Source organism: Marmota flaviventris, chromosome X (genome assembly GCF_047511675.1).
Source record: "Marmota flaviventris isolate mMarFla1 chromosome X, mMarFla1.hap1, whole genome shotgun sequence".
Taxonomy (NCBI): domain Eukaryota; kingdom Metazoa; phylum Chordata; class Mammalia; order Rodentia; family Sciuridae; genus Marmota; species Marmota flaviventris.
This window is the reverse complement of record NC_092518.1, coordinates 133579349-133605964: the sequence shown is the minus strand read 5'-3', so window position 1 is coordinate 133605964 and position 26616 is coordinate 133579349. Positions and strand designations below refer to the sequence as shown.

The window sequence follows — 26616 nt, the reverse complement described above, 5'->3', positions numbered from 1 at the left end:
CTGAGACCGCCTTGCTTAAGGGTGCGGGTGTCTGGCCAGCGCCCTCGAGGACAAGATGGGGGTGGGGGCAATGTGTTCCTCGTCGGGGTGCTCTCTCCACCGCCCAAGCCCGGGCCCCTGAGCGCATCCCTGCCTGGAGACTCCCGCTTCGAGACGCCACGGCGGCGGGGGCTCCCTGGTGGTGGGGCTGCAAACACTCTTGAATCGGGGACCTCAGGGCTGCGGGTGCAGGTGCCACGGATCTCCCGGAAGGGGCCACCAAGGGGGTCCCCAGTCCACGCCGGGCTCTGCGGCCAGACTCTGCTGGGAAGATGCGCGAGGGCGCGGCGGGGCGGGGCCGTCGGCCAGGGAGGTGATCTCACTCCCCCTCCCCCTCCGCCCGCGCTCCCCCTCCCCCTCCCCTCCGCGCACGCCCGCCCCGCCCCACCCCCGCCCGCCGCCGCCGCCGCTGCAGCATCGGCAACGACTTCGCAGACCGCTCGGGCGGCGGGTCCGAAGCCGGCGTGTTCGGAGGCTGGACCGGCACCCGGAGGGGTGGCAGCAGCGCAGGTAAGACGGACGGGCCTGTCCTAGCGCTTCGGCCGCGACTGTGACCCCCTGAGCTCCCCTGCGTCTAGCCCCGGCCCTGCCCGGGAGAGAGAGGAGGGAGTGCCACCCTGGCCGCTGTAACCGGCTATGCAGCCGGAGCCCCACCCATGCTGGGCACCTGGCTCCCGGCACTGAGGACGGGAGCGGGGCGGGGGAAGGACACCGGATGTTTGAGCCCGACAGGTGACGGGTACCTGGGCGGCGCCCAAAATGTACACCTGAGGAGGGGCGCGGGGAAGCGGTGGTCAGGCAAGGTCTGTATGGGATGGTGGGGCTGAAGTTGGCATGTCCCTTTGGGTGTGTGCGTGTGTGGGAAGGGAAGCGAGAAAAGGGTCGACTGCCCCGCCATCGATCGCCTTGGGGTGTGGTTCTGGGCGTGGCTATCCCTCATCCCTTTTCTAGGGACCTGTTTGACCAAAAATCCAGCCTCCAGTATGATAGGGTCGGGGAGATTGGATGAAGCTGCTCTTGCAAAGGAGGAGAGGGAACAGGGCTAGGCAGTGCCAGCGTTCCCCTCCCCCGCCCCAAAGTGGGGAGGGGGCTTTGTTCTCTCTAAATTCTAGCTGGGATTCCCCTCAAAATCTGCGCAGAACCAGGGTCTCCTCCCTGGAGGCGCCTCCTCCCTGGAGGCGCAGCGCGCCTAGGGAGCCTTTTCCACAGTCTCCGTGGCCAATAATGGGTGCACTGGGTGAGGTGTGTTTGGACGCTCCCTGATGTACCTCCCATGTGCAGGGTGTAGAATGATGGTCCATCAGGTAGGGGTGAGGGAGGGAGGGCCTCACTGTTCAGGGCCAGGGACTTCTGGAAAGCAAGATGCTTGGGCCCTGTCCCTGCCTATTGCAGGTCTTTTGCTCCTTTCCAAGTCTTCCCTCTCTTCCATTATGGGAGGGGTCTGCAATTCCTATTTCCTCCTTCCTAGATCAGAATTTTAGGGTGTCTTGGTTGACAGAGATTGCAAAGAACACCAAGTGCAATCTGCTGCCCTTTGCAGGGTATCTGGAGCCCCCACCCATCACTGCCTGTCTCGGGAGGCAAGCCCACCATCTGTCAGCCCCAAAGAGTGGGGGCCTGGCACTCCCTCCAGGTAGATGCCCTGCTCCTGGTTAACACTGCCCTAAGGGTAGGGGCTTCTGGCATCCTAGTGCTATCTCTGCTGACTCACATGGCCCTGATGGTGAATAAGCCCTACCAACCCTTCTTCCCATGGGAACTGCTGCCAAGCCCCATTTTTCTGGTCCCCTGTGGGGTGGCTAAGGCAGGGGGCCTAGCCAGGGCTTCTCACCTCTGATGGGCTCCGTGCTGCAGGTGGGGGAACTTGGGCCAGCCCAGCCTCTCTCCTGGCACAGCACCCATAGGGTGCCTATGTGTGCTCACTCACGGGATCTGAGCCTTTGGGGACCCTTGCCTGTATATGACCACATGGCAAGTTGGTGCCAGGGCTTGAATTAGGACTGGAACCTCCCCACCTCCCTGGCTCCTGGCCATTTTTCTTTGCTGCATCCCAATGTTTCTTTCTCTCCATATTTATTTATGTTTGTGTATGTGTGTGGGGTGACCCCCAAAGTAATTCATCTTATTGTAGTACACTTGAAATATACAGACAAGAACAAAAGAAATTAAGAATTGCTGGTGATCTGATCATCAAGAGGGAAACACGTTTGGCACTCCCCAGCCTCCCTGGTTTGCTCTCACCCACTCCCAAGGGGCTCCCTCCTCCAATGCCCAGTGCCCAACCCGCTGCAGAGCATCATGAAGGCATACAACACCCAGAGGTGGTGGAATCTCATGCCCTGTTGCCACTGGTGGGGCTGCTCTCAAGGTGACAGACACCTCCTTTCTGAGAACTGAGTAATCATGGGTGGGCAGTCATTTGCTGGGAAGTGTCTCACTGCCAAGTAGCCTGCTTGGGCCAGGTTCCTGGCTGCCCACAGAAGAGCCAATAATAGGCTGGACCAACACTGTCCTGTCCACATGGGATGCTGATTCACTTTTTTTCTTTATGATTGATTGAAGGGAAAAAGACACAGTGAGGGAGGGCCTTGTCTGAAGGCTATTCTGGGGAACAGGGGTGGCCAGATGTGCTCCCCAGTTGGGCTCCACCAAGTCCACACTCTTTCCCTCAAGGGCCAGGCACTTTGCATGGCAGGCACCTGGCCACCACTGGCTGGGGAGTGTTAAAATGACAGCCCAGTGTGTGCTATATTGGCCATTCCTCACCCCTTCCCCACCCCTTCCCCACCCCTTCCCCACTTTGAGCTTCAGCTTTTTGGCTATCAAATGAGAGACAGACTCATTCATCTCCAAGGTCTCTTTCAAGGGAAATGGTCCCTGTTACCACTTGATTTTTATTTTATTTATTTAGTTTTGGAACCGGGAATTGAACCCAGGGGAATTTTACCACTGAGCTATGTCCCCAGCCCTTTTTGTTTTTTAATTTTGAGATGGGGGTCTCCCTAAGTTGCTTAGGGTCTCCCTAAGTTGCTGTGGCTAGCCTCAAACTTGTCATCTTCCTCCCTCAACCTCCCTAGTTACCCGGATTATGGGTGTACATCACCACACCCAGTTCTTGGACCCTTTGAAATGGCTGCAACTGGGTGCTCTTCTGAGAACTGAGGGTGATGTGGCCTTGTAGTGGCTAAGTCCAGCCAGTCATGGCCAGCAGCACTGGGCTAGCTCTAGGACAGCATCTTCCTGGGGAGAATGTAGAGTAGAGGTGGGGTCCCATGGAGAGGTCTGCCTTCCTCTGTGGATATGAGTGGAGACCCCACCCTATGCTTTAGACATTAGGGAAGGCTGAGGGTCTAATTGCCTGCTGTAGTGTCCCAAGCTGGCTGCAGTCTCTGCCCTGTTCCCTGTTCCTGTGATTAGGAAGTCTGGGTGGGGCCATGTGGACCAGGCCCTTAGCAGCCCCCAGGCCCTGCAGACTTTCATCTCCACTTGTTCTAATGGCCATCTTGGAACCCTCCTCTGCTTTTCCTGAACCCTTGGTTCCACCTCACACTCTCACCTTTCCCCTTCTTGCTCTGTACCCCTCCCTCTGCCTCACCTGCCCCACCCCTTCCCCTCCCAGCCCATTGCTGTCTCTCTGATTCCTTTTTTGTTTTTCTTCTACTCTCTGCTCTGCTACCTGCCTCCCCTAAAGCCCCTCCCTCTCTCAGGGGCCCTTGATGGCCCTGCGGTTGGCATTGAGCTGTGAGTCCCAGCACTGGGGTTGATTGCTCTGCTGCCCCATCAAATGTCCAACAGCTCCATATCCCTGGGTTGGGCCCAGACCCCCCATGGGGCCTCATCTGACCTGGAGGGTGGATGTGGGCACCTGGTGGCCACCAATCAGATAAGGATTGAGGGGAATAGCCAGCCCAGCCTGCCTGCTCCCCAAATATCAACAGGGTCTTTGTGGCTTCCTAAAGGCTGTGGTTGGAGGGAGAGGGAGGAGCCGGGGAGGGCGGGGAGCTCCTTTGCAAGGGGGAGGATCTGGTCTGCTGGGCTTTCTGGAAGCCTTTCTTTGTCCACTGCCCCCCACCCAAAGCCTCAGGAGCTTGCTCTTCCAGGTCAGAGAGCTGCAGAACCACTGTTTCTCTGTTCGGCAGCTTACACCAGCCAGTCTCTGGCCCCTAAACCTAGCAGGGGCAACATATAAGCCAGAAATTGGGTGGGGCAGGAGGGTGGCATCATCCTGGGCTTTATGCACTTGTCTAAGGGAGACTTCTGGGCCTATCCATCTCAATATCAGTCTGAGGATGGAGCTTGAAGAATGGGGACTGCATCCAGAAGCCCCCCTCCCTCCCCAGCTCTCCAGTCTGAAGTCCCCAGTGCCAGGCAGAGGTGGGGGAGGGCAGCCCCAGTCCAGAGGTTTGCATGGGAGACTTTGGGTTTCCGTGTGTGTGTGTGTGTGTGTGTGTGTGTGTGTGTGTGTATGCGTGCGCGCATGCACATGTGTGTGGGTGTGTAAGGCCCTCCAGTATTCTTATTTGCATGTGTGGGGCTCCTGTATCTGGTCACCTGTGTATCTGAGTGTGACTGCATTATTCCTGTTTGCCTGTGTTGGGGTCACATGTTGGGTTGCATGTGCACACTTGTGTGTGTGTCTGTTGTTGAAAGAGCACACACATCCTCATGTGCCCACATGGATTCCCCTCAGAGTCCCTCTTAGGCCTGTGCTGGGCAGGGGTGGGGCCAAGGGTGGTGGCCGCAATGGCTGACATGCAGCACTGTATCATATGGGGACAGAGCCTGTGGCCAGCCTGGGCTTATGGCTTCAGTAGAGAGATGTTCTCTTAGGCCCCCTCCTCAGCTATCTGCGTTCATGCCTTAGGAATGTCAAGGCCTTGGGGAGGACAGAGGCTCCATTGTCCACCCCCAGGCTTCCTGTGTTCCTTCTGCCCTTTAACCCTTTGGGAGTAGGGAGCCCCGAGGGGTCCAGTGGGGCCTGGCAGTGTCTAAGCCATTTCCATGCACCCTTCCCCCAACATAATACTTAAGCCAGGTGACACAGGCTTGGCTGCTGCTCTGCTTGCCACCTTTGCTTGATGTCTTCTCTGTACTACCTACCTGTTCTGTAGGCCTACAGCCCCAGGAGCTGGATACACATGGTCTCCTCTGGCGTGGCCCTAGAAGGCTCCTCTAATGTTAGGTTAAGAAGCCCAGAGTGAGTGGAACCCTGATACCAATTGTTGCCTTGTGGTTCTGCCTTCTGGTGCTCTGGAAGGCTGCAGCCTTGTTCCTGGGTTCATTGGGAGGCTGGGTAAGCCCTAGCCCCTTCTGGGTCTTAGTCTCCCCTTCAGCACAGTAATGGAGCCATTGCTGTCCCTAAGCTCTGGCTGGAAAGAGGTCTTCCAGGTAGTGGAGACCTCTTTGTGAGGAGGCTCTGGAGCCTTTGGTTACAAGAAAGAGGTCACAGCAGGCCAAGATGCTGGATAGCAGGAGAGGGGATCAAGAAACCCAGCCTGGCTGGGAATAGTAGTGCATTACTTTTAATCCCAGCATTTTGGGAAGCTGACACAGAAGGATCACAAGTTCAAGGTTAGCCTCAGCAACTTAGTAAGGTCCTGTCTCATAATAAGAAATAAAAATGGCCAAAAGTGTGGTGCATGCCTGTAATTTCAGCAATGGGAGGCTGAGGCAGGAGGATCATAAGCTTGAAGACAGTCCCAGCAACTTAGCAAGGCCCTCAGTAACTTTGTGAGACCCTGTCTCAAAATAAAAAATTAAAAGGGCTGGGGATGTAGCTCAGTGGTTAAGCATCCCTGGGTTTGATTCCCAGTACAAAAATAAATAAACAAATAAATCAATAAAAATGGCTGGGGATGTGGCTTGGTGGTAGAGCACCCCTGGATCTAATCCCATTACTGCAATAAAATAAAATAAAATAAAACAAAACAAAAAAAGAAAGAAACCCAGCCTGTCTCCAAACCCAATAAGAAAAGGAGTTTGCCTTATTTTGGACTGAGTACTTGAATGGCGTGGTGTCCTGTGAAGCCCCACAGAGCCTCAAGCTGAGGAGGACCCCAGCCAAGGTATGGATAGGTTGTTTGGGGTCAGGTTTCTGTTTTGTGTTGAGACGTGATGTTGGTCACATCCTACTTCTGCATGGCCTCTCTTCCAAGATTTCACTCCCTTCCCTGGACATTTGCCTGTCATCTGCCTAGCAAATGGGCCCATCCCCAGGGGCCAGGATGGCTTAGAGCCCTTCCTTATCCAGGTCCCTGGTCCCCTGGGACCCAAGCAGGCACATATCAGAATGCCATAGTCCTGGGAGGTCACCTGACCCCAGAGTAGATTGGGTAGATTCAGGAGCCTCCAACCTCTCTGAGCAACCACCCCTGGTGAGCACCATTCATGGCTCTGCAACCTAGGACACAGTTCAGTTCTGGGTCCTAGTTTCCATGGGTGGAAATTGGAGATAATGAGGATGAAATGAGTTGATGTGTATAAAAATATGAGGGCTCAGAACCCCTCATATGTGGTCAGTGCTATCCCTCAGTTTATTTAAGAAAATAGAGCTGACTGAGATCAAGGTGGGAGAGGTATAGGGTGGAGTCAGCTTGTGTTGAGAATCCTTCCTTCCTTCTCCACAAAGACACAAAGAGTTAACCTCCCTCTGCCCCCTCCTCATCCTTTAAGGAGAATGGTCCTTTACAGGTGAGCTGTAGTTGCCTTGGAGACGGAAGCCTCAGGCGGGGATAAGGTGGGGGGTGGGATGAGCTGAGTTGGGCTGAGACACACTCTCTTTCCTTAGGGAGGGGTAAGGCAGAGCACAGAGGACCAAGTAGCAGTGTAAGATTTCTGGGCCCCCAGGTATCTATGAGGGCTCCCTTGAGCAGCCTCCTCCATTTATTATCTAAACAACTCAATAGGTTACTTACAGCAAGGCTCCCACCTCTGCTAGCAGCTCCATCACCATAGAAACCCACCAGCCATAGCCTGGGGGGGGAGAGCGAGGGGGAGTCTTAAAGGGACACAGTACATGGGGTGTAGGTAACACCTACATCTTTATGTCCACACTGACAGGCACAAAGTCTGCCACATGTCCCTCCCCTTGTGTGCTGGCTGGCCTGAGCATAGAGACCTGCCACCCACACTCCGACCCTCCCACATACACAAGGCTCTGAGCCACCATTCCTGCTCCTACTCTGACCCAGTAGGTCATCAGGCTCTGCCATTCCTGATAGACATCAGGCAGGAGAGCCTGGAAATTCTTTGCTCTGCTCTTGATGGCCTTCTTGCTGCTTCTTTGAGAAGGACCCCCAGCAAGACTAGGATGCTAGCAGGCATGTGTGCTGTGTGCACACACAAGACACCCTGGAGGTTCCTGGTGTGTGTGTGCGCACGTGTGTGCCCACGTGCACAAGCACCCACTGGCTCATTCAGGGAAGGAAGCAGCTGTGTCAGGTCTCAGCCAGGCTCTAGGACTTCCCAGGTCCCTCCCTGGCAATTGGCTTCAACTCAGACTGAGGCTGGCAATGCAGAGAGGACCCCCTAGGGACCTAGGGTACAGTGAGACCAGGGTGGGGCTGGGGTGGGGTTCCTGTGAGGCTTCCCACAGACCTCCTTCCTTTAGGCTTTGTGGGCCAGAACCTCATCTCCTGGCCTGCCACGCCCTTTCTCCCTGCCTGCCCAGTTCTGCCTCTGAACAGGACCCCCACATGAGGCAGGGTGGATGGGTTTTAGGCTGGACCCACTCAGGAACAGCTGCACCTTTGTTTTGCACTCCCCCAGCACAGTGGTTGGTGCACAGTCAGCGCATGTGCATGCACGCACAGACTCACACACTCACTGTTGTGCCTGTGAATGCGGGTGCACCTCCCCCAGCCAGGCGGCTGCTTACTTCACACACAGACAGCAATCTTGGAAGGATCTACTGAGATCCTCTGGGTGCTTTTCCCTCCTCCACCCCTCCTCCCTGCAGGAACCTCCACCTGTTCTCTGGTGCTTGCGGGTCCAAGCCGTGGGTCATTCATCTTGTCTTAACAACTATCCTCTTGCCCCAGTGCCACAAGTGGGCAGGGACTTGCTGCTCTTTCGCTGCGGGGCTTTGTTTGTCTCTCTGGCTCCAGTGCACAGCTTGGTCCACTCTCTGTCTATCCCGCCCTGCTTGTCCCTCCAGCCTGACCTCCAAGCCAGAGAAGTCCCTCTCCACCCATCCAGGCTCATCTTCCCTTATTCCCTGCCCCTTGCCAGGCACACCCCCTGGGGACAAGGAAGCTGCCGAGGCACCATTCGCCTGCTCAAGCAGAGCAGACGTGGGCTTGTGTGCGCTTGCGTGCACACGCCCACCCCTCACTCTTCTTGCTCATTCTGCCATTTCTCAGTGGTGCTTTCTGCAGCTGTCTCTCACCTTTGTACTCCTTTTTCCTTTTCTTTCCATTTCCCCACCAACTGGGCCTCTAGCTGGATATCTCTATCTTGGTCATCTCTTGCTAATTAGGGTCTTCCAATGGCTGTCTTTGTCTCCTGTTCCTGGCCCCACTTCCCAGCCTCTCCTGCTCCCTCCTGCCTGTTTCTCACTCTGTCTGTCACCCTTGGCAAATGGGGCCTTGGCTCCATCTGTGGAATACTCCACTCCCCTCCTCTGCTCCTTTGCCCTCGGTGGTAGTGCTGATGGGGAGTCGGGCCCTGCTGAGCTAACAACCTTAGCTTGCTCTGTAATTGCCTGAGCAGTGGTGAGAGATCAGAGAACCAGCAGCAGTGAGAGGAGAGGAGGGGGAGCCCCCTCCCAGCTGTCAGGGGCCTCTCAACCTTCTGGCTCCTTCCTGCCTGTCTCTGAGTACCTAGGGCAGTAGCAAGTGGGGTGATAAATACCAGGACACTGGAAAAGAGGCTGGAGTTGAGATGTGGCCAGGAGGAGGCAGAGTAGGGGTCATGGGGTTGGGGATATTGTGCTTGCCCTGCATATACCCCAGTATACATGCCAAACATCATTCTGGGAACCTCAATTTGGAGGACAAATGGAGGAAGTATAATGGCAAACACCATCAGTTCCACACACAGCATCAAAGCCTCCTCACAGGCAAAAGGGTCCTTCTTTGAGCTTCCCCTTGCTCCAGTTTTCCTCCCCTCCCCCTTGTAAGACCAGTGCTCAGAGCTCCCAAGGCTGCTGTTTGATCGCCTACTCTCTGATCTGTATCTCCTACTGCTTCCTACAGGCCTTGAAGTCAAGGCCAAGGCCACCTGGGGCTGGCCCTGATTGCATGGGCTCTGTAGGGGGAGGTGTTAGTAGAACAGATCCACTGTTCTCCTCTCTTCCGGCCCCAGCTCAGCTCTTGTAGGTGGAGAATTGGCCACCCCTGCACCACTTCCTACTCCACGTCATTCTCTTGGTCTCTACACCATCCTGGTGCTTTTCCACCACACTTACCAGCTCTGGCTGCCACTCTACCATCCGTCTTCCTTGCCCAGTCTGCAAGCAATATACTACAGTCACCACTCTTCTTGGGTCATCCCCCTGTTACACAAAAATGATTTGTGGCTCCTTGTTGCCTCTTGCTAGAGTCCAGATATCTTGGCGTGGCATTCTATTCTTGGTGTTGTAGATGAGGTTCAGTTCTTCGTTTGGTTAAGGTCCTGATTGGGCACATAGGAGATTACAATATGGCTTTGGTGACAGCATCCAGACCAGTGCTCTGGCTTCTCAGCTCTCTGCTCCAGCCTCTCCCACACTTTAATCACACTGGTCTCTTTTCACATCCCTTCCTCTTATTGTGGAATTAAAATAGCCTGTCCTCTTGGGAATCTGTTTCCTCTTCTGTTCATTTTCAGAGAGTCCCCCGCTCCTGGACCCCAGTGTTTTGGGCCCATTTCATGCAGGTGAAATGTGGCTGTGTCTGGTGTTTCTTGGACTGGGGGTACATACATCTAGCAGTTGAGGTCTGAAGATTCAGCAAAAGGCCCAGAAGCTAGAACTGCCAGACACTTGTGAAGTGTCAGAAACACTGTCTTGTAAAAATGTCCCAGAGCTTTCCCTGACCCCTGCCCTGACCCTGGCCTGGAACATCTGGAAGTGCAGAGGCTATAGACACCCCTGTTTCCCCCAGGGAACTGAAGCAGCAGGGAAGTACTTTCCTCTTCCCCCCACTCTCCCACTGATTCCCCAGGGGGCAGACTTCCTTCTCCATTTTTTCTTCCTTTTCCTGAGCCTGTTCTGTGAAATGTAGCCATCTTGGGTCCATTTGCTCTCTTCTCTATCCCAATTCCCAAACCCCCTGTCAGATTTTAGGTACAAATAGCACCCAGGGATCAGTTGACTCTGAAAGTCACAGGAATGGGACTACAGAAGAGCTCTTTTCTACACATGTGCACACTTGCTTATATATGCACACAGAGATAGCAGACATGGTGATTCATCACCTACAGATACACAAAGACACACAAGAAGGCACACAACACACATACCAGACCTGTGTGTTGATTCCCCCAGACAGACATGCCAACACATGCCATTCATGAGTGCACTCCCCTCCCAGAGAAGACACAGGTTCTCATGCATGTGCACATGCAGCCACATAAAGACGGATGTGCATATTTGTCTTACTCCCCCACATGCAGATCCACATCCACACATATTCCCATGGACACCTGTGCACAGGCACATCGAGAGACACATGCGGATGGTGTGTACAGAATGGCTGGGTGGTATGCACAGGGAAGCTGATTGGGACAACAAGTTGTTTCTGGGGAAGCAGCTGGCAGGGAAGCTGCAGAGTAAGAAGGGCATGAAAAGCAACCTGCAGGCCAAGCCAAGGCTGTCTCAACTTTCTCCTTCCAAGGTGCGGGAGAAGAACTGGGAAGCCGACGGGTGGGGGCGGGGCTGGGGGCGGGGCCAGGATCCTGGGCTCGCCCAGATGTTAGTCACTAACGTCCATCCGTCCATCCTTCTCGCTCTCTCCTTTCCCACCGTGCCCTTTCCTCCTTCCTTCTCCCAGTGCCTCCACCCGCAGCTCCCGCCTCAAGCTGCCCACCAGCCCGCCCTTCCCTCTGGCCGGAGCGTGAGCTGAGCCGGCCGGCCTGTGCCTCGCCAAGCCGCCAGCGCCACCGGGAAGATGGTCGTGGCGCTGTGGTATGTGTGGCCTCTCCTCTTCTGTAGCCCCTGCCTGCTCATCCAGATCCCCGACGAATGTGAGTAGCTGGAGGGAGCCTCAGCCCTCCTTTCCACTGTGGTGGGTCCCTCTTTATCCTCTACCTTCTCTTCCTTCTGGACCCTCACCCCTCCTTTCCTGGGCGCCGTGTAGGCAGGAGGTACCCAAGACACTGAGTACCTCTGGAAAGAAGGGCAGAAAGCACGGAGGGTGTGAGCACCGCGGATAGGCACGGGTGGCCTTCTGCGGTTTCAGCACCACGGACAGCGGTCTGGACACGGGGCTGCTGTCAGCCTCCTTGGCGCTCTCCCTCAGCCTATCCCACCCCTTCCCACCCAACTCTGACTCTTCTTCTTCCACCCACCTCACACCCCAGGGGTGTGGGGGCCAGAAAAATGGGACACTCCCGAGTTTTCAGCTAGCTTGTTCAAGGCCTGCATTCAAGTCTCGCTACTATTTCTAAACTAGGTATTCCCAACCGGCTCTTTCCTTGGACATTTGATAGCCCTGTCTCTGAACTGAGACAGGAAAAGACACGTTGAATACAACAGGTCCCTGCCCAACAACCTTATGGATCCTTTTTTTATTTATAGTTATTTGGAGGACATGGGGTGGGGCTGCTGGAGCAAGTGTGTATGATTGTACTGTTTGTTTGCAGAGGTCACAGGTAGGGGTGTGGGTACTGCAGTGTGGTTGGTTGTAGGGTTGTGAGTACTTGTGCATGCTTATGAGTTGGACATGCCAAATATCTGTGTGTGCAGTTGTGACTAAATTGAATATTTGTGAATGTGATTTTGGTTTCCTATGTGGGTAAGTTTGGAAGTTAATATAATTGTTATTTTATTGGTCAGGTTTGTGAGGGTCTGGAGGTATTTGACTGTTACATTTGATTGTAGTGGATTGTGTGAATGTGTGAAGCTGAATGTGTGTACATACTTTTATGTAGGGTGTTACCACTGTGATTTTTTTTCTGAGTGTAAGCAAATATAATAAAAAAAACATTTGGAGGGTATTTCACAGTGTCATGTGTGAGGGCACCTGTGGATCTTGAGTTCCCAGGCTCCAATCCCTTCCCTACCTCACTTTGCTACCTTTGTCTCTGAGCCTGGACATGGAGAGACCAGCTGGGGAGCAGGGGTAAGAAAGTTTGCCAGGGATGGGACAGGGGCTGAGAGAGATGGGCTTGGGAGGCACCTGGCATCAGGGACCAGGGAGAGTTTGGAGGAGATAAAGAGGGGCTCGTGGGACACATGAGTCAGATGAGCCAGACACCTGTTCCCATCAGGCAGACATGTGGAAGGGGCAGGACTCTGAGAGGCCACATCAACAAAAACACAAAGTGAGGTTTGTTATACACAAAGGAACATCATCCACACAGACATGGCAGTGGATATAGACACAACACTGTACCCTGAAATTCAGCCACACATAGGCAGATCTGAAGACATATTCAGGCAAGGCCCAGCCATATACAGACACACAAATGGATGCTGGAAAAAACCTACTGCAATACACACATTCCAGGACACCCACATACATGCCCAGACCCCACTTTTGCATTCATACACATGTACTGGTTTTCCTTCCTTCTTGCCTTTTCTCAGTTGCTTTTCAGGCCTGCCTCCAGGTCTGAAATGCCAGGGCCTTATCCTGGGTATTAGCCTGCCCTTCCACCTGATGGGTTGAGCATCTTACTTGAGTGTGTCTGTATGTGGCAGGGGCGGGAGAATTTAACAGAAAGATGGCAGTGGGGAGAGAGAAGTAGGCCAAAGATCACAGCAAGTCCAAGGCTGCCCTGGGCACTGACCAGAGCTCATTACTGACCCTGATATTATATAGAGGGCAGCTGTGGTGCCTCCCTATTAGAACCTGTCTTTCCAGCCATGCCAGCCCCTTTGTCTATTTTCCTTCTTTTTCCAAAGAGCTGATGTCCCCCATCTTGTGGTTCTCATCGTTGTCTTGCTCTCAGGTTGCCTACACTGGCCTCTCCTTAGCTCAGGGCCCTCTGCAGTGTCCCTGGGGAGCCCCCTCCTCTCTTTTGGGGCCCCTTACACTGAGGTCTTCTGCAAAGACAAAGCTTTCAGAGCTGATCCACTACTCCCCTGTCCTGACTGCCCTCCCCATTCCCTCCCTCCCTCCCTCCCTCCCTGCCTCTGCTTTGCTGAGTCCTGGGACTAGGGCACTTGCTGTGGCCTCTGCCCCAGGGAATTTAGTGGCCAGCTGGGAGTATGGTAGGAGAGAGACGGGAGGGTTGGCTCCAGCCCTGCAGGCTATGGAGATTCAGATGCATTAGGGCCTTTGGGAGGGTTTGGAGGGGAGGGGCTGCTGGGCTCCGGAGGCTGGGTCTGGGTAATTGAAAACACTGCGCTGTGCTAATTGGATTAGGAGGGAAGTGGGCTGGAGCAGGGGAGGGTGCCCTAGCTGTGGGCTGTGTGTCTCTCAGCCTTTCCAGGCATCCTGGGTGTGGTAGGGATCCACTCTGCAGGCCTTAGAAGGCCTTGCCAGGGGGCTTCAAGAACTATTCTTTTTAAAGGCAAGAATTTCTGTCCCCCTGTACTGATATACCTGTGTCTCTGTCAGAGGAGCCTCTCCCTGGGCATTGTTCTGCCTCACACTGTCCCCTTCCACTGCTGCACCCCAGCACCATAGCCTCCTCCTTGCTCCTTCCTCATCCCTGGGGTCTGCTGGATCTCACCTCCTTAGCCTTAGGTCCTATTGGAGCTGTCTCTCAGCATTCTCCTCCGTTCTCTCCCTTGCTGCTTGGATTTCTTAGATGAAGGACACCATGGTAAGTTGGAGGAGGGTTGGGAGTGTGTCCAAGGACAGAGAGCGGAGGGGCCTTGGGCTCAGCTCTCCCTGTGTGCCCTGTGCTGTGCTGGGTGTCTTGGTTTCTTCTGGCTTGTCAGTCCTCACTCCTGCTATTTCAATCCAGAGGCTCCTCTCAGCCTCCTCACCCTCTCACTGGTATCTTGCTGTTTGCTGTCTCTGCCTCTGCTGACATTTCTGTCCCTCTTGCTGTTTCTGTTCCTCCTTGACAGGGGTTGTCCTTCTTGGTTTCTGTGCCTTTGTTTTTTGTTTCCTCTGTCTTTCATCTCTCTCTCTCTCTCTCTCTCTCTCTCTCTCTCTCTCTCTCTCTCTCTCTTATTTCTTTATAACTTTTGTTGCTACCTTCTTTCTGTTCCTCTTTCTACATTTATTTTTGTGTCTCTTGTCTCCCTCTTTTTGTTTCCCATAAGCTTCTCTTTGGTTCTTCCCCTCTCTCCCTCCATGGCCATGGGCTCCCTAAGGGTCCCAGACCCTGCTTCCCTTACCATATGGCAGGTGCAGAGGCTGTGATGCCAGTCCGACATCATGTTGACCAGCTCTTTCCTCATTCTGTGCCCAGTGATGGAACCTCCTGTCATCACCGAACAGTCTCCACGGCGCCTTGTTGTCTTCCCCACAGATGACATCAGCCTCAAGTGTGAGGCCAGAGGCAAACCTGAAGTGGAGTGAGTGGTCCCTGCCCTCTGAGCCTCTGTTATTGACTACCAGTCTCCGCCTCCAGCCCTCACACCTCCCTAGGCCACGAGACCTCCCCCACAGTCCTGAGTCCTTGTTCCCATGCCCATCCCTTGGGGTCCTTTGGCTATTCACACCTTTGCCTCTGGCCTGTCCCAACCCTGTCCTTGGTGCCAGGACCTGTGGCCTCTGAGCCCTTTTCTGCCCACAGGTTCCGCTGGACAAAGGATGGAGTCCACTTCAAGCCCAAGGAGGAACTGGGTGTGACTGTACATGAGGCACCCTACTCTGGCTCCTTCACCATCGCGGGCAACAACAGCTTTGCCCAGAGATTCCAGGGCGTCTATCGCTGCTTTGCCAGCAATAAGCTGGGCACTGCTATGTCCCATGAGATCCAGCTCATGGCTGAGGGTGCGAGGCACTTCGGGGACCAGGGAGGGGCTAGGGTACCTGAGAGGCATCTTCAGACAGGTTTCAAGCTGGTATGGGGCTCTGGGCTTCCAGTCACTGTCCCTCAGCTGGTTGGTTAGCGCAGGAGTGGCCCCAGAAAGTCCCATTGCCTCTTCCTTTTTTCTCTAGCAGTCTCCGCCATCCTCACCCTGTCCTTCTTTATCTGCTGAACTTCTGCTCCTCTTGTGCCCCCTTCCTTCTCTCAGTCTTTCTCAGTGCAACCTAGCACGGGCTGCTAGTGGGCTGGGGGCTGGGAAGTGTGATTGCCCTGGTGCCTGCCTTTTCCCCCTGTGGCCAGCCTTGTCTGAGTCACTCCCTGACTTAAGCTTAGGGACTTATCCTCGTTTCCTCCTCCACCATTCTCAGGTCATCCCTGTCCATCTCTGCTACTTATCTGGTGCCTCCTCTCTCAGCTTTCCCACTTTGGTCTCTTAGAGTCCATCGTTGCACCCCTGACTCGGCTTCTCTCTCTCTCTCCTTCCTGGTCCCATGCTCTGCCTTTATCTGTGCCACCCTTCCCTCAGGTTTCTCCTTCACATTCCATCCTCCCTGAGTTTTCTGCCTCCTGAGCACTCTCCTTTCCTCCCCTTCAGTTACCTTGGGAACCGTTGCCATGGTTTCCATGTCAGGATGATGGAAGGGTCTGTGACTCCTGCATCCAACCACGGCTCCCCTCCCCCATTATTGCACTCAGCCTCCCCCCACTCATCCTCATCCTTTCCTCTGGGTGGGCAGGGAGAACTAGGAATTGTGGAGGGTTAACCCTTCATGGTCACCCAGCCTCCTGCTCATTTCTTCTCCCCATGGGGTGCCAGTCTCCACCATGAGCCCCAAAAGGATGCAGAGTCTCTGCTTCTCTTTATGTGAACTTCCTCCCAGCCTGGCCCTCTCATCCCCATGTCTGCCCCCAGGATATCCCCCCCTCCTTTCTCCTGTCCTGTATTATCTTGACCAAGAGGAGAGTGCCAGCCTCTCTATCCCTTCTAGGTGCCCCCAAGTGGCCAAAGGAGACAGTGAAGCCCGTGGAGGTGGAGGAAGGGGAGTCAGTTGTTCTGCCTTGCAACCCCCCACCCAGTGCAGCGCCACTGCGGATCTACTGGATGAACAGCAGTGGGTGCCAGCAAGGGGCTGTGACCTGGGGCTGGAGTGTTGGTCAGGGATCTTCCCCTGGACAAGAATCCTGACCTCCACTTCCTTGCCATCTCCATAGAAATCTTGCACATCAAACAGGATGAACGAGTGACCATGGGCCAGAACGGCAACCTCTACTTTGCCAATGTGCTCACCTCAGACAACCACTCAGACTACATCTGCAATGCCCACTTCCCGGGTACCCGAACCATCATTCAAAAGGAGCCCATTGACCTCCGGGTCAAGGCCAGTGAGTCTCAAAGTCTCTGACCCCCCCACTCCTCTCTCTCCTTCAGGCCTGACATGTTCCACCATAGATGGATCTGACAACCCTATTCTTGCCCAAGGACAATTTGGCTCCTGCCTCCACCTTTCCCAGATCCCTTCCCAGGTGGCAAGAGCAGAGATGGGACACTCTTTTTAACAGAGGAGGAAATCAAGGTCCAGGGGCTCTCTGGGGTATCCAGAGTTCCCCAGCTTTGTGACTCCAGGTCACTTACTCCCTTTCTTCTGGCAGCCAACAGCATGATTGATAGGAAGCCACGCCTCCTTTTTCCCACCAACTCCAGCAGCCACCTGGTGGCCTTGCAGGGGCAGCCCTTGGTCCTGGAGTGCATCGCTGAGGGCTTGTGAGTCTGGGCGCCTGGGGTAGAGGAGGGATGGGATTGCGCAGCCCCAGCAGGGGCTTGGACCTCTGGGCTGAGTGGCCTTGTGCTCTCTCCCCTCTCTTCTCCTGTGGCCTCCCTGCACTATGGCCCTGGGCAGCCCCACACCTTCCATCAAGTGGCTACGCCCTAGTAGCCCCATGCCAGCAGACCGTGTCAGCTACCAGAACCACAACAAGACCCTGCAACTGCTGAATGTGGGTGAGGAAGATGACGGCGAGTATCGCTGCTTGGCTGAGAATTCGCTAGGAAGTGCCCGGCACGCCTACTATGTCACCGTAGAGGGTAGGGGCTTCTGCCAGGCATACTATCCCCAAGTTGCCATAGGCTCCCCAGAATGGCCTCCAAGGATGGCAGGCAATGCACTGTCACTAGGGAAGGCAGGATGTGCACCAGGGACAACAGCAGGCTGTGGGCTCAGGGTACTTCTCTCCTTCTTCTTAAGCTGCTCCATACTGGCTGCATAAGCCCCAGAGCCGTCTATACGGGCCAGGAGAGACCGCCCGCCTAGACTGCCAAGTCCAGGGCAGGCCTCAACCAGAGGTCACTTGGAGAATCAATGGAATCCCTATAGAAGGTGAGCAGGACCTTGGGAGGGGGAGAGGTGGGTGAGTCCTGGGGACTGTTGGGAGGAAAAGGAAGGGGAAGGGGACCTCCGCGCAGCTCAGTGCTTTACCCTGGCCCCATGGGGCCCCATGGGTTGCACACAGAGTTGGCCATGGACCAGAAGTACCGGATCGAGCAGGGTGCCCTGATCCTGAGCAACGTGCAGCCCAGTGACACAATGGTGACCCAGTGTGAGGCCCGAAACCGGCATGGGCTCCTCCAAACCAATGCCTACATCTATGTTGTCCGTGAGTGCCAGCCAACTATGTGGTCTACCCACCCACCTTCACTTCCTTGCCTTGTAACCCCCAGTCTGTCCCTGCAGCCCACCAAAATGACTCAGTGCGAAGCTGATGTGTCCCTGGCTTATCTTCTCCATCCTCCCCCATCCTTGCAACAGCTGTGGGGAAAGTATAGCAAGGCAGGGTTTCTTCCCGCAACCGAGCAGAGATTCACCCAGGGCAAAATGTAACTCCAACTAGTCTGAAGAGGAAAGACTTGAGGATGGGTTGGGAAGGGTTTCAGGAAAAGGCAGACTGCTAGCTGGGCCTCGGATAATTGGTAAAACTTGCGTGGCTGGAATGGAGCCCATGGAGGCAGAGGGGACCATGCTTCTGAAGGTACAGAGAGATAACCCTGAGCAGGGAAGCCCAATGTGCAGGGCTCCTGGGGGCCTGAGGATGCTGGGTGGAGAGATATTGGCTTCTATCACGCCTGTGGCCGTGTCCTGCTCCACCTCCTGACGCTATTCCTCCCCCAGAGCTGCCAGTCAAGATCCTGACAGGAGACAATCAGACATACATGGCGGTGGAGGGCAGCACTGCCTACCTGCTGTGCAAGGCCTTTGGAGCTCCTGTGCCCAGTATCCAGTGGTAAGTGCCTCATCCCAGGGGGAGCCTTTAAAGCCATTATCTTGTCCCAGGAGCCCAGGCAGGCAGGGAGCCCCTGCCAGTTGGTACAAGCCAGGCCCACCTGCTTGCTCTAGGCTGGATGAGGAAGGCACGACCGTGCTTCAGGATGAACGCTTCTTCCCTTATGCCAACGGGACCCTGGGCATCCGAGACCTCCAGGCCAATGACACTGGACGCTACTTCTGCCAGGCTGCCAATGACCAAAACAATGTGACCATTGTGGCTAACCTGCAGGTTAAAGGTCTGCTGTTGCTCCCACAAGGCAGCACCCTGAGAGGAAGGGAGGGTCACGGTTTCTGAAGGACATCAAAGTGACCCTCTCTCTACTTTATCACCCTCAGAAGCAACCCAGATCACGCAAGGGCCCCGGAGTGCAATTGAGAAGAAAGGCTCAAGGGTGACATTCACATGCCAGGCTACCTTTGACCCCTCCTTACAGCCCAGCATCACCTGGCGAGGGGATGGGCGAGACCTTCAGGAACTTGGGGACAGTGACAAGTGAGAGTCCAACCCCAACCTGGACTGGGTGGAAGGGGGCAGAGTGAGAAAAATAGCAACTGCAGAACTCCTGGCCTTCTCTGTGCAGTGAGCCTCCTGCTTAGAAGGAGAGGTTCTGGCAGGAGAAGGAAAAGGAGGCAGGGGTGAAGAGAGGGGCCCAGATGGCAGGGAAGTGATGTGACTGCTGGGCACCAAGGACAAACACAGCTGCCTCCCCAGGTACTTCATAGATGATAGGCGCCTGATCATCCACAGCCTGGACTACAGTGACCAGGGCAACTATAGCTGTGTGGCAAGCACAGAGCTGGATGAGGTGGAGAGCAGGGCACAGCTCTTGGTGGTCGGTAAGTCCTAGGACGGTACTAGGTGTGTTGCCTGGGGGAACTGGAGGGTGCAGCCTCCAGGCCCAGGAGGCTCAGGCTCATGTTGCTGGCCCTTTCAAAGTACGGTATGTGGCTCTATTGCCTTCAGGGAGCCCTGGGCCTGTGCCTCATCTGGAGCTGTCTGACCGTCACTTGCTGAAGCAGAGCCAGGTGCACCTATCTTGGAGCCCCGCCGAAGACCACAATGCCCCCATTGAGAGTAAGAGACCCCCCACCTTCACCCCTGCGATCCCTCTCTATTGCTCGGGTCCCCCCTCTTCCCAGGGCTGTGGCTCCATCCAGGGCTACTCACCTTATTGGGACACACACTGTGTTCTGAGGGCTCATGTTTTTTCATGGGAGTCCCAGTTGGCTTAGGTGCTCAGAGAGAGCCAAGCACCCCCTCCACTACACTCTCTGCTAAGTGACATGCTGATCACATCATTGCTGGTTTGCTTCTTTGCAGAGTATGACATTGAATTTGAGGACAAGGAAATGGCACCTGAGAAATGGTATAGTCTGGGTAAGGTGCCAGGAAACCAGACCTCTACTACCCTCAAGCTATCGCCCTACGTCCACTACACCTTTAGGGTAACTGCTATCAACAAATATGGCCCTGGAGAACCCAGCCCAACTTCTGAGACTGTGGTCACACCTGAGGCAGGTGAGCTCAGGTAGCACCCTCTCTTCTGGGCCCCCTAAAAGGGATATCAAGAGCTACGGTCACAGATTCTGAAGGGAGGGCCTGGACAAATGTTATGCCCATGCTCCTCTGGTTCCAAATTTCCAGGGGAAGCGAGGGAGTGCTACCTTGAGGCCACTGGCTCATTGCTTCGGGGACAAGAATGGGTCATTTGTCCTTGGTCCCCAGCCTTGGCCTTCATAGTCTGCGGCAGGAAGCTGAAGCATTAATATGGTATCACAATATTTTCCAGCCCCAGAGAAGAACCCTGTGGATGTGAAAGGGGAAGGAAACGAGACCAACAACATGGTTATCACATGGAAGGTGAGGGTCCCTGGATGACTCACCCCTGGACATGAGGCTTGGACCCAGGCATTTGCTGCCCCTGGACTGTATTAAGGAGGAAGCCAATGATTGGAGACATCTAGGTTTATATGGGTAAGGGACAGGGCACAGAAGGCAGGAGCTCTTGACCAACCAGCTCCTTTTCTGCTGGCCCCCTCCAGCCACTCCGATGGATGGACTGGAACGCCCCCCAGGTCCAGTACCGTGTGCAATGGCGTCCGCAGGACACACGGGGGATCTGGCAGGAGCAGACCGTGAGCGACCCCTTCTTGGTGGTGTCCAACACATCCACCTTTGTGCCCTATGAGATCAAAGTCCAGGCCGTCAACAGCCAGGGCAAGGGCCCTGAACCCCAGGTCACCATTGGCTATTCCGGGGAGGACTGTGAGTATTGGTGGGGCCCCACCAACACCCAGGGTCAAGCCTCTGTGCATCTCAGTGTGTGGACATACACTGCTCATTCCCCATCCACAGTGCCAACCCCTACCTGTCAATTCTCAAGTCCAGAATTCCTACAAATAAGGACATTCTTTTACATAAGCAGAGTGATGTTATAAAATTCCAGACATTTCATGTTGATACAATACATTTCTGTAGTTGGCAGTCAGTATTCTAATTGTATCAACCGTCATAGCATTTTATAGCATTTCTTCCTCTGGTACAGGGATCTAATTTAGGCCGAGCATTCCTAATCCAAAAATTCAAAAGCCCCAAACCTGAAATGCTTCAAAATCACTCAAAAGTTTTTAGCTGGATTTGGTGGCACAAGCCTATAATTCCAGTGATGTGGGAGGCTGAGGCAGGAAAATCTCAAGTTCAAAGCCAGCCTCAGCAACTTAGCAAGGCCCTAAGCAACTTAGCGAGACTGTGTCTCAAGGTAAAAAGGGCTGGGGATGTGACTCAGTGCTTAAGCACCCGTGGGTTCAATGCCTGATCCTAAGCAAGGAAAAATGACCTCATGTGATGGATTACTCAAAACACAGACTCACTAAAAGTATTATAGTATAAAATTGCCTTCATTCTATGTGTATAAGGCATTTATGAAACGTAAGTAAGGGCTGGGGTACAGCTCAGTGGTGGAGTGCTCATCTAACATGCACTAAGACCTTGGATTCCTTTCCCAGCACCACAAGAGAGCTCATCCCGAAGTTATCCCATGAGCTATATACAGATACTCCAGACTCTGAAAGGATACGAAATGCACAACACTTCTGGTCCCAGCATTTCAGATAAGGAATACTCAACCTGTACAAGTTGTCTTGCCTCTTATGTTCCCTTGAATCTGGAACTTGAGCAGAATTGAATTTTGATCACCTGGTCAAGGCTTTTTTGAGTTTCTCTGTGTAACTAAACTATTTTCTCCTTGGAGCGACCTTGAGGCCATGCAAACACTGCTCCTCATTGAACTGCCCCTCACATAGCATCCAAATCCATCTGCCCAGTGGGGGAAGGGTTCTAGGCTGGCCTCAGAGCCTGGGTGAGGGCCTGTGGCCTTCTCCAAGTCTCTGTTTTCAGACCCCCAGGTAAGCCCCGAGCTGGAAGGCATCAAGATCCTCAACTCAAGCACTGTGCTGGTCAGATGGTGGCCTGTGGACTTGGCCCAGGTCAAGGGTCACCTCCGGGGATACAATGTAAGGGTTCAAGGCATGGACACAGGGAGATCTCCAGGATGAAGTGACGGGATTGAGGGTGGGGTTCTGCCATCTGCCAGCAGCTCTCCTGAAAGTCCTTGGGTTGGGAGGAGAGGGTCCTGATGCAGGTGGTAGGGGGCATGCACTGGCAGTCCCTGCCTGCCAGGTGCCTTCTGCCCTATGACATCTCCTGTCCACCTGTGCAGGTGACATACTGGTGGGAGGGCAGCCAGAGGAAGCACAGCAAGAGGCATGTCCACAAAGGCCATGTGGTAGTACCCGCTAACACCACCAGTGCCATCCTCAGTGGCCTGCGGCCCTACAGCTCCTACCATCTAGAGGTGCAGGCCTTTAATGGGAGGGGATTGGGGCCTGCCAGTGAGATGACCTTCAGTACCCCGGAGGGAGGTGAGTCCGGCTCCTCAGACTTCCATCCTCTGCCTCTTCTCCCTGGATATGGGTGAGGATCTGCCACTCTTCTCTGCCCTATAGTACCTGGCCACCCTGAGGCATTGAACCTGGAGTGCCAGTCAGACACCAGCCTGCTGCTGCACTGGCAACCCCCGCTGAGCCACAATGGCGTGCTCACTGGCTATGTGCTCTCGTACCACCCCCGTACGTGCATTGTATCCAGCAGGGAGGCTGAGGGGACATGGGAGGGGGCATACCTGGCAGCCAAATCCAACCCTAATTTGTCCCTGCAGTGAATGCAGGAGGCAAGGAGCAGCTGTCCTTTGACCTTCCGGACCCTGAGCTTCGGACACACAACCTGACCAACCTCAGTCCCGGCCTGCGGTACCACTTCCAGCTTCAGGCAACCACGAAGGAAGGCCCTGGCGAGGCCATCGAGCGGGAAGGAGGCACCATGACCTTGTCTGGTGAGCCAGAGGCAGGGCCTGCTGGGTGCTGGTCTTCATGGCAGCAGAGGGGTCTGATAAGGCCCTGGCTGGAAGCTAAGCCCAGAAGGGTGGACCTTTAGGCTACCTGGCAGGCTCCCCACCCTCTTCTCACTTTTGCACCCCACAGGGATACCAGATTTTGGCAACATCTCGGCCACAGCAGGTGAAAACTACAGTGTCATCTCCTGGGTTCCCAAAGAAGGCCAGTGCAACTTCAGATTCCACATCCAGTTCAAAGCATTGAGAGGTAAACACAGGGACCCTTGGGGCAGGGGCAGGGGGCAGGGCTCAGGGCCCAGAGGGGCCACCCAGCTCTGCTGCTTCCCCTGATGGAACGGTCTCTGTCTGTACAGAAGGAAAGGCTATCACTGACCCCCCACGGCAATATGTCAGCTACAACCAGAGCTCCTACACTCAGTGGGACTTGCAGCCTGACACCAAGTATGAGATCCACCTGCTGAAGGAGGAGGTGCTCCTGCGCCAGATGGCTGTGAAGACCAATGGCACCAGTAAGGCACTGGGGACCCACCACTGCCTGCCAGGGAGTCGCTGCTGCTGCTGCCCAGTTGGCTACATTTAGCCTCCACCAGCTGGGCCCCACTCCATGGTTCCTCTTCCCTCTTCCCAGAATCCGGGTACCCTTGGGTCCATGCCCTTGTTAGTACTCTCTTCAGTGAGGCCCCTCTTGCCTTCCTGCCTGCTTCCTGTCCCATCTCCTGGCCCTAGATGGCCTCCTAAAACTCCAGTGGGCCTGAGCACAAGGCCCTGGCTTGAAGGCTTGGCTTGGGCCCAGGGGCTGTACTGGCTTCCTGGAACCTCCAGCTCACCCCAGGCCTGGGCTCTGTTGTCTCAGGCCCCGTGAGATTCTCCTCCAATAACTTTGCCATGGAGGGCTGGTTCATTGGCTTCGTCTGTGCCATCATCCTCCTGCTCCTCATTTTGCTCATCCTCTGTTTCATCAAGCGCAGCAAGGGCGGCAAATACTCAGGTAATCCTGAACCACACAGGCTGAGGGTGGGGGCGGTGAGAGGAATCTTGGCCCACCTCGCCCCTTTGTACTTTCTACAAGCCCTCCCCGAGTCCCTGTGTCCCTCAGCTTCTGTCAGGTCATCATGGGCATGGTGGGAGCAGGTCAGGGTGACCTTCCTCACAGGTTGGGGCTGAGAGGATCACCCTGAAGGCACTTGGCACAGAGGGGCATAGAGTCCAGGGTCAGTCTGGAGTGGGAGAGAAAGCTGGCCCCTCTCTGTGTGTCTTCAGTAAAGGACAAGGAGGACACCCAGGTGGACTCTGAGGCCCGGCCGATGAAAGATGAGACCTTTGGCGAATACAGGTGAGCCAGGGGCAGGACTGGGGCAGCACCAACTCCATCTTCTTTTCGTATCTGATCTTCTCTCTCTCTCTTCTCTGTGCTGCTGGGTGACTTCAGGTCCCTGGAGAGGTAAGGTGGGGTGGTGGGGGTGGACTATCACACTGGAACAACAGGGAACCCCTTCCATGGACAGTGCATGCCTAGGAGTGCCATTGTCCCCTGGTAGCTTCTGATTTCCCAGCCCTCTGGCCTAGCAGTTCCCATTTCAAGGTGAGGCCAGAATGCCCAGGTGTTCCACCTCAAGCTAACATCCCAGCTGCTAGGCCTGGCTGTCACCTTCCCACCTGCCCCTCTCTGCAAGGGAGTCCCTGGCAGTGGGCACATACAAGCGAGGAACCAGGCCCTGGGAATCCCCCACCAGACTGTGTCCAGTGGCTCCTTCAGCCTCCAGGATCCTAGGAGTGCCCAAGCCTGGCCCCTGGTATCATGTATGCAACGTGCCCTCCTGGGAGTGTGTCCAGCATGAGCTCCTGGCGCTGCCTGCCGGGTCAGGGCCTCCCCAGCACTCTCACTTGCACCCTCCCCACTACCTTGCAGTGACAATGAGGAGAAGGCTTTTGGCAGCAGCCAGCCCTCTCTCAACGGAGACATCAAGCCCCTGGGCAGTGACGACAGCCTGGCTGATTATGGGGGCAGTGTGGACGTCCAGTTCAATGAGGATGGCTCCTTCATTGGCCAGTACAGTGGCAAGAAAGAGAAGGAAGCAGCAGGAGGCAATGACAGCTCAGGGGCCACCTCCCCCATCAACCCTGCTGTGGCCCTAGAATAGTGAGGTCCAGCCAGGCAAGGTGGGCCAGAGGTGCAGGAAAGCCAGTGGCCAAGACACCCAGCCCAATACCTGTGCTGTGCCACTGACGTTGGGATCGAGGCCCCTTCCTTTCTGTAGGCCTGTGGGAAGCTTGAGTTGGGGTTGAGGAACTCGTTGCCTCTAATCCCCTTCTTACCACCTGGTCCCCACTTTATTGCCAAAACTCAGCTGCATCCCTTCCTGGACACACGCTGCTTTGCTCCAGCTTGGGGGCAGATCACCCACATGTCAGGGACCTTTGGGTGCTCCCCTGCCAGCCTGTTTGGGCAGAGAGGCCATGGTTTTTGGGAGAGGAAGAAGGGGTGGCCTTGGAAAGGTCTCTGAGAAGCCATCCCTGTTGCTCCCTAATTGGGGGCAGGTGTGGTGGGGACTTCTCAAGAGCAGGGTTGGCACCTCCCCCTCCTCCAGCCATTCCCTGGCCACTTGACTGGGGACAGAACTCGGTGTCCCCACCATCTGTTCCCTTTTCTTTGCCATCTTTGCTCCAACTGGGACAGGAACTGGGCAAGCTGGCCATGGGTGCAGGGGAGACCATCTGGAGAGCCTGGAGTCCCCGCCCCCCAATAGCACACTGGGTCCACATGCCCTCCTCCTGCCATGGCCGGCTTTCAGGAGCTCCATACACATGCTGCCTTCGGTACCCACCAGACAACATCCAAGTGGCCTCTGTCACTGCCGGGGCGGGCACACCTCCTCCCACTGCCCACCGGCCCAGCTTCTACCCCTAGCAGCCCTGCCCACCCCCAGTTCTCTTCCTCAGCCTCCTCCCACCCTCCACCTTGGGAATGTACATACACCGTGACTTTGAAAGTTTGTACCCTTGCCCTCTCCCCATATGCCACTAGTGTGTAGGCAGATGTCTGAGTCTCTAGGTGGTTTCTAGGTTTTATAGCAATTAGCTTTGATGATCCCACCCCAGAAAAAATAAAAACAGACAAAAAAGAAAAAAAAAGGAAAGATTGGTTCTCCTAGCACTGCTGTGCCCCTGCCCAGCAGCTACAGCCTCCCTGTATGCCTTGCTTGGTCTGTTGATGAGCCCTCTTCAAAAAAACAAAGTATATATATATATGTACATAAACATCAGAATTATAACAGGCAAATAAAACCTGGAAATGCAGAGAACCTTTTGTCATTTCACTGAGCACTTCCTTTCCTGTGTCTGTCTGCGTCCCACACTTTGGAGGCCCCAGCAATCAGTTCAGATCTCCGGCCAGCTGGCCCACGTGGCTCAGGCATGTGACCCTGCACCTTCCAGAGACGGAAGTGCACCTAGGCTGACAGGCCTTGCTATCCACCCCTTGGGGCCCGAGAGACCAAGCTTTGGTTCTTATCATGGTTGGGCCCCCATTCCCAAAGCTGGTAGACACAGGAGCAGAGTTCCAAAATTCTGGTCCCTTGACCTACAGCTTATTGGCCAGTCAGTCTCCCTTTGCTATTCAACATGACACAGCCACCAAGGCCACCTAGAAGTATCAACCTGATTCCCTGGTTCAGGAAAGCAGCATGATGTGCCCTGGTGGAGTGACCTCCCTGAAGTGCCCAGCTCCCTAAATCAAAGCACTTTTAATGAGCCTGCAGGGAGACACAGCCTTC

General features: G+C 54.9%; 1 protein-coding gene across 2 annotated transcripts; it reads left to right on the top strand.

The window, feature by feature from the left end:
* The first annotated feature begins 458 nt into the window (after positions 1 to 458).
* L1cam (L1 cell adhesion molecule) lies at positions 459 to 26145 on the top strand. Of its 2 annotated transcripts, none has more exons than XM_027921764.2 (27): positions 459 to 549; positions 11010 to 11202; positions 14548 to 14653; positions 14875 to 15074; positions 16101 to 16223; positions 16324 to 16494; positions 16762 to 16873; positions 17010 to 17194; positions 17355 to 17486; positions 17620 to 17763; positions 18276 to 18387; positions 18501 to 18667; positions 18768 to 18924; positions 19144 to 19268; positions 19396 to 19506; positions 19753 to 19950; positions 20222 to 20292; positions 20475 to 20697; positions 21829 to 21944; positions 22151 to 22352; positions 22437 to 22559; positions 22649 to 22822; positions 22971 to 23090; positions 23197 to 23352; positions 23697 to 23831; positions 24104 to 24176; positions 24753 to 26145. In XM_027921764.2, the coding sequence occupies exons 2-27, from the start codon at positions 11127 to 11129 to the stop codon at positions 24982 to 24984; spliced, it is 3744 nt and encodes a 1247-aa protein (XP_027777565.1). In that variant the 5' UTR covers positions 459 to 549; positions 11010 to 11126; the 3' UTR covers positions 24985 to 26145. The 2 variants fall into 2 exon arrangements, with proteins under 2 accessions (XP_027777565.1, XP_071462447.1); XM_071606346.1 differs by lacking the exon at positions 24753 to 26145 and adding an exon at positions 24273 to 24734.
* Positions 26146 to 26616: the final 471 nt, after the last annotated feature.

Coding starts and splice junctions, on each gene's coding strand:
- L1cam (XM_027921764.2), top strand. CDS start 11,127: ATGGTCGTGGCGCTGTGGTATGTGTGGCCTCTCCTCTTCTGTAGCCCC. Junction 22,353..22,436: donor CTTCAGTACCCCGGAGGGAG/GTGAGTCCGGCT, acceptor TCTGCCCTATAG/TACCTGGCCACCCTGAGGCA. Junction 24,177..24,752: donor GAGACCTTTGGCGAATACAG/GTGAGCCAGGGG, acceptor ACTACCTTGCAG/TGACAATGAGGAGAAGGCTT.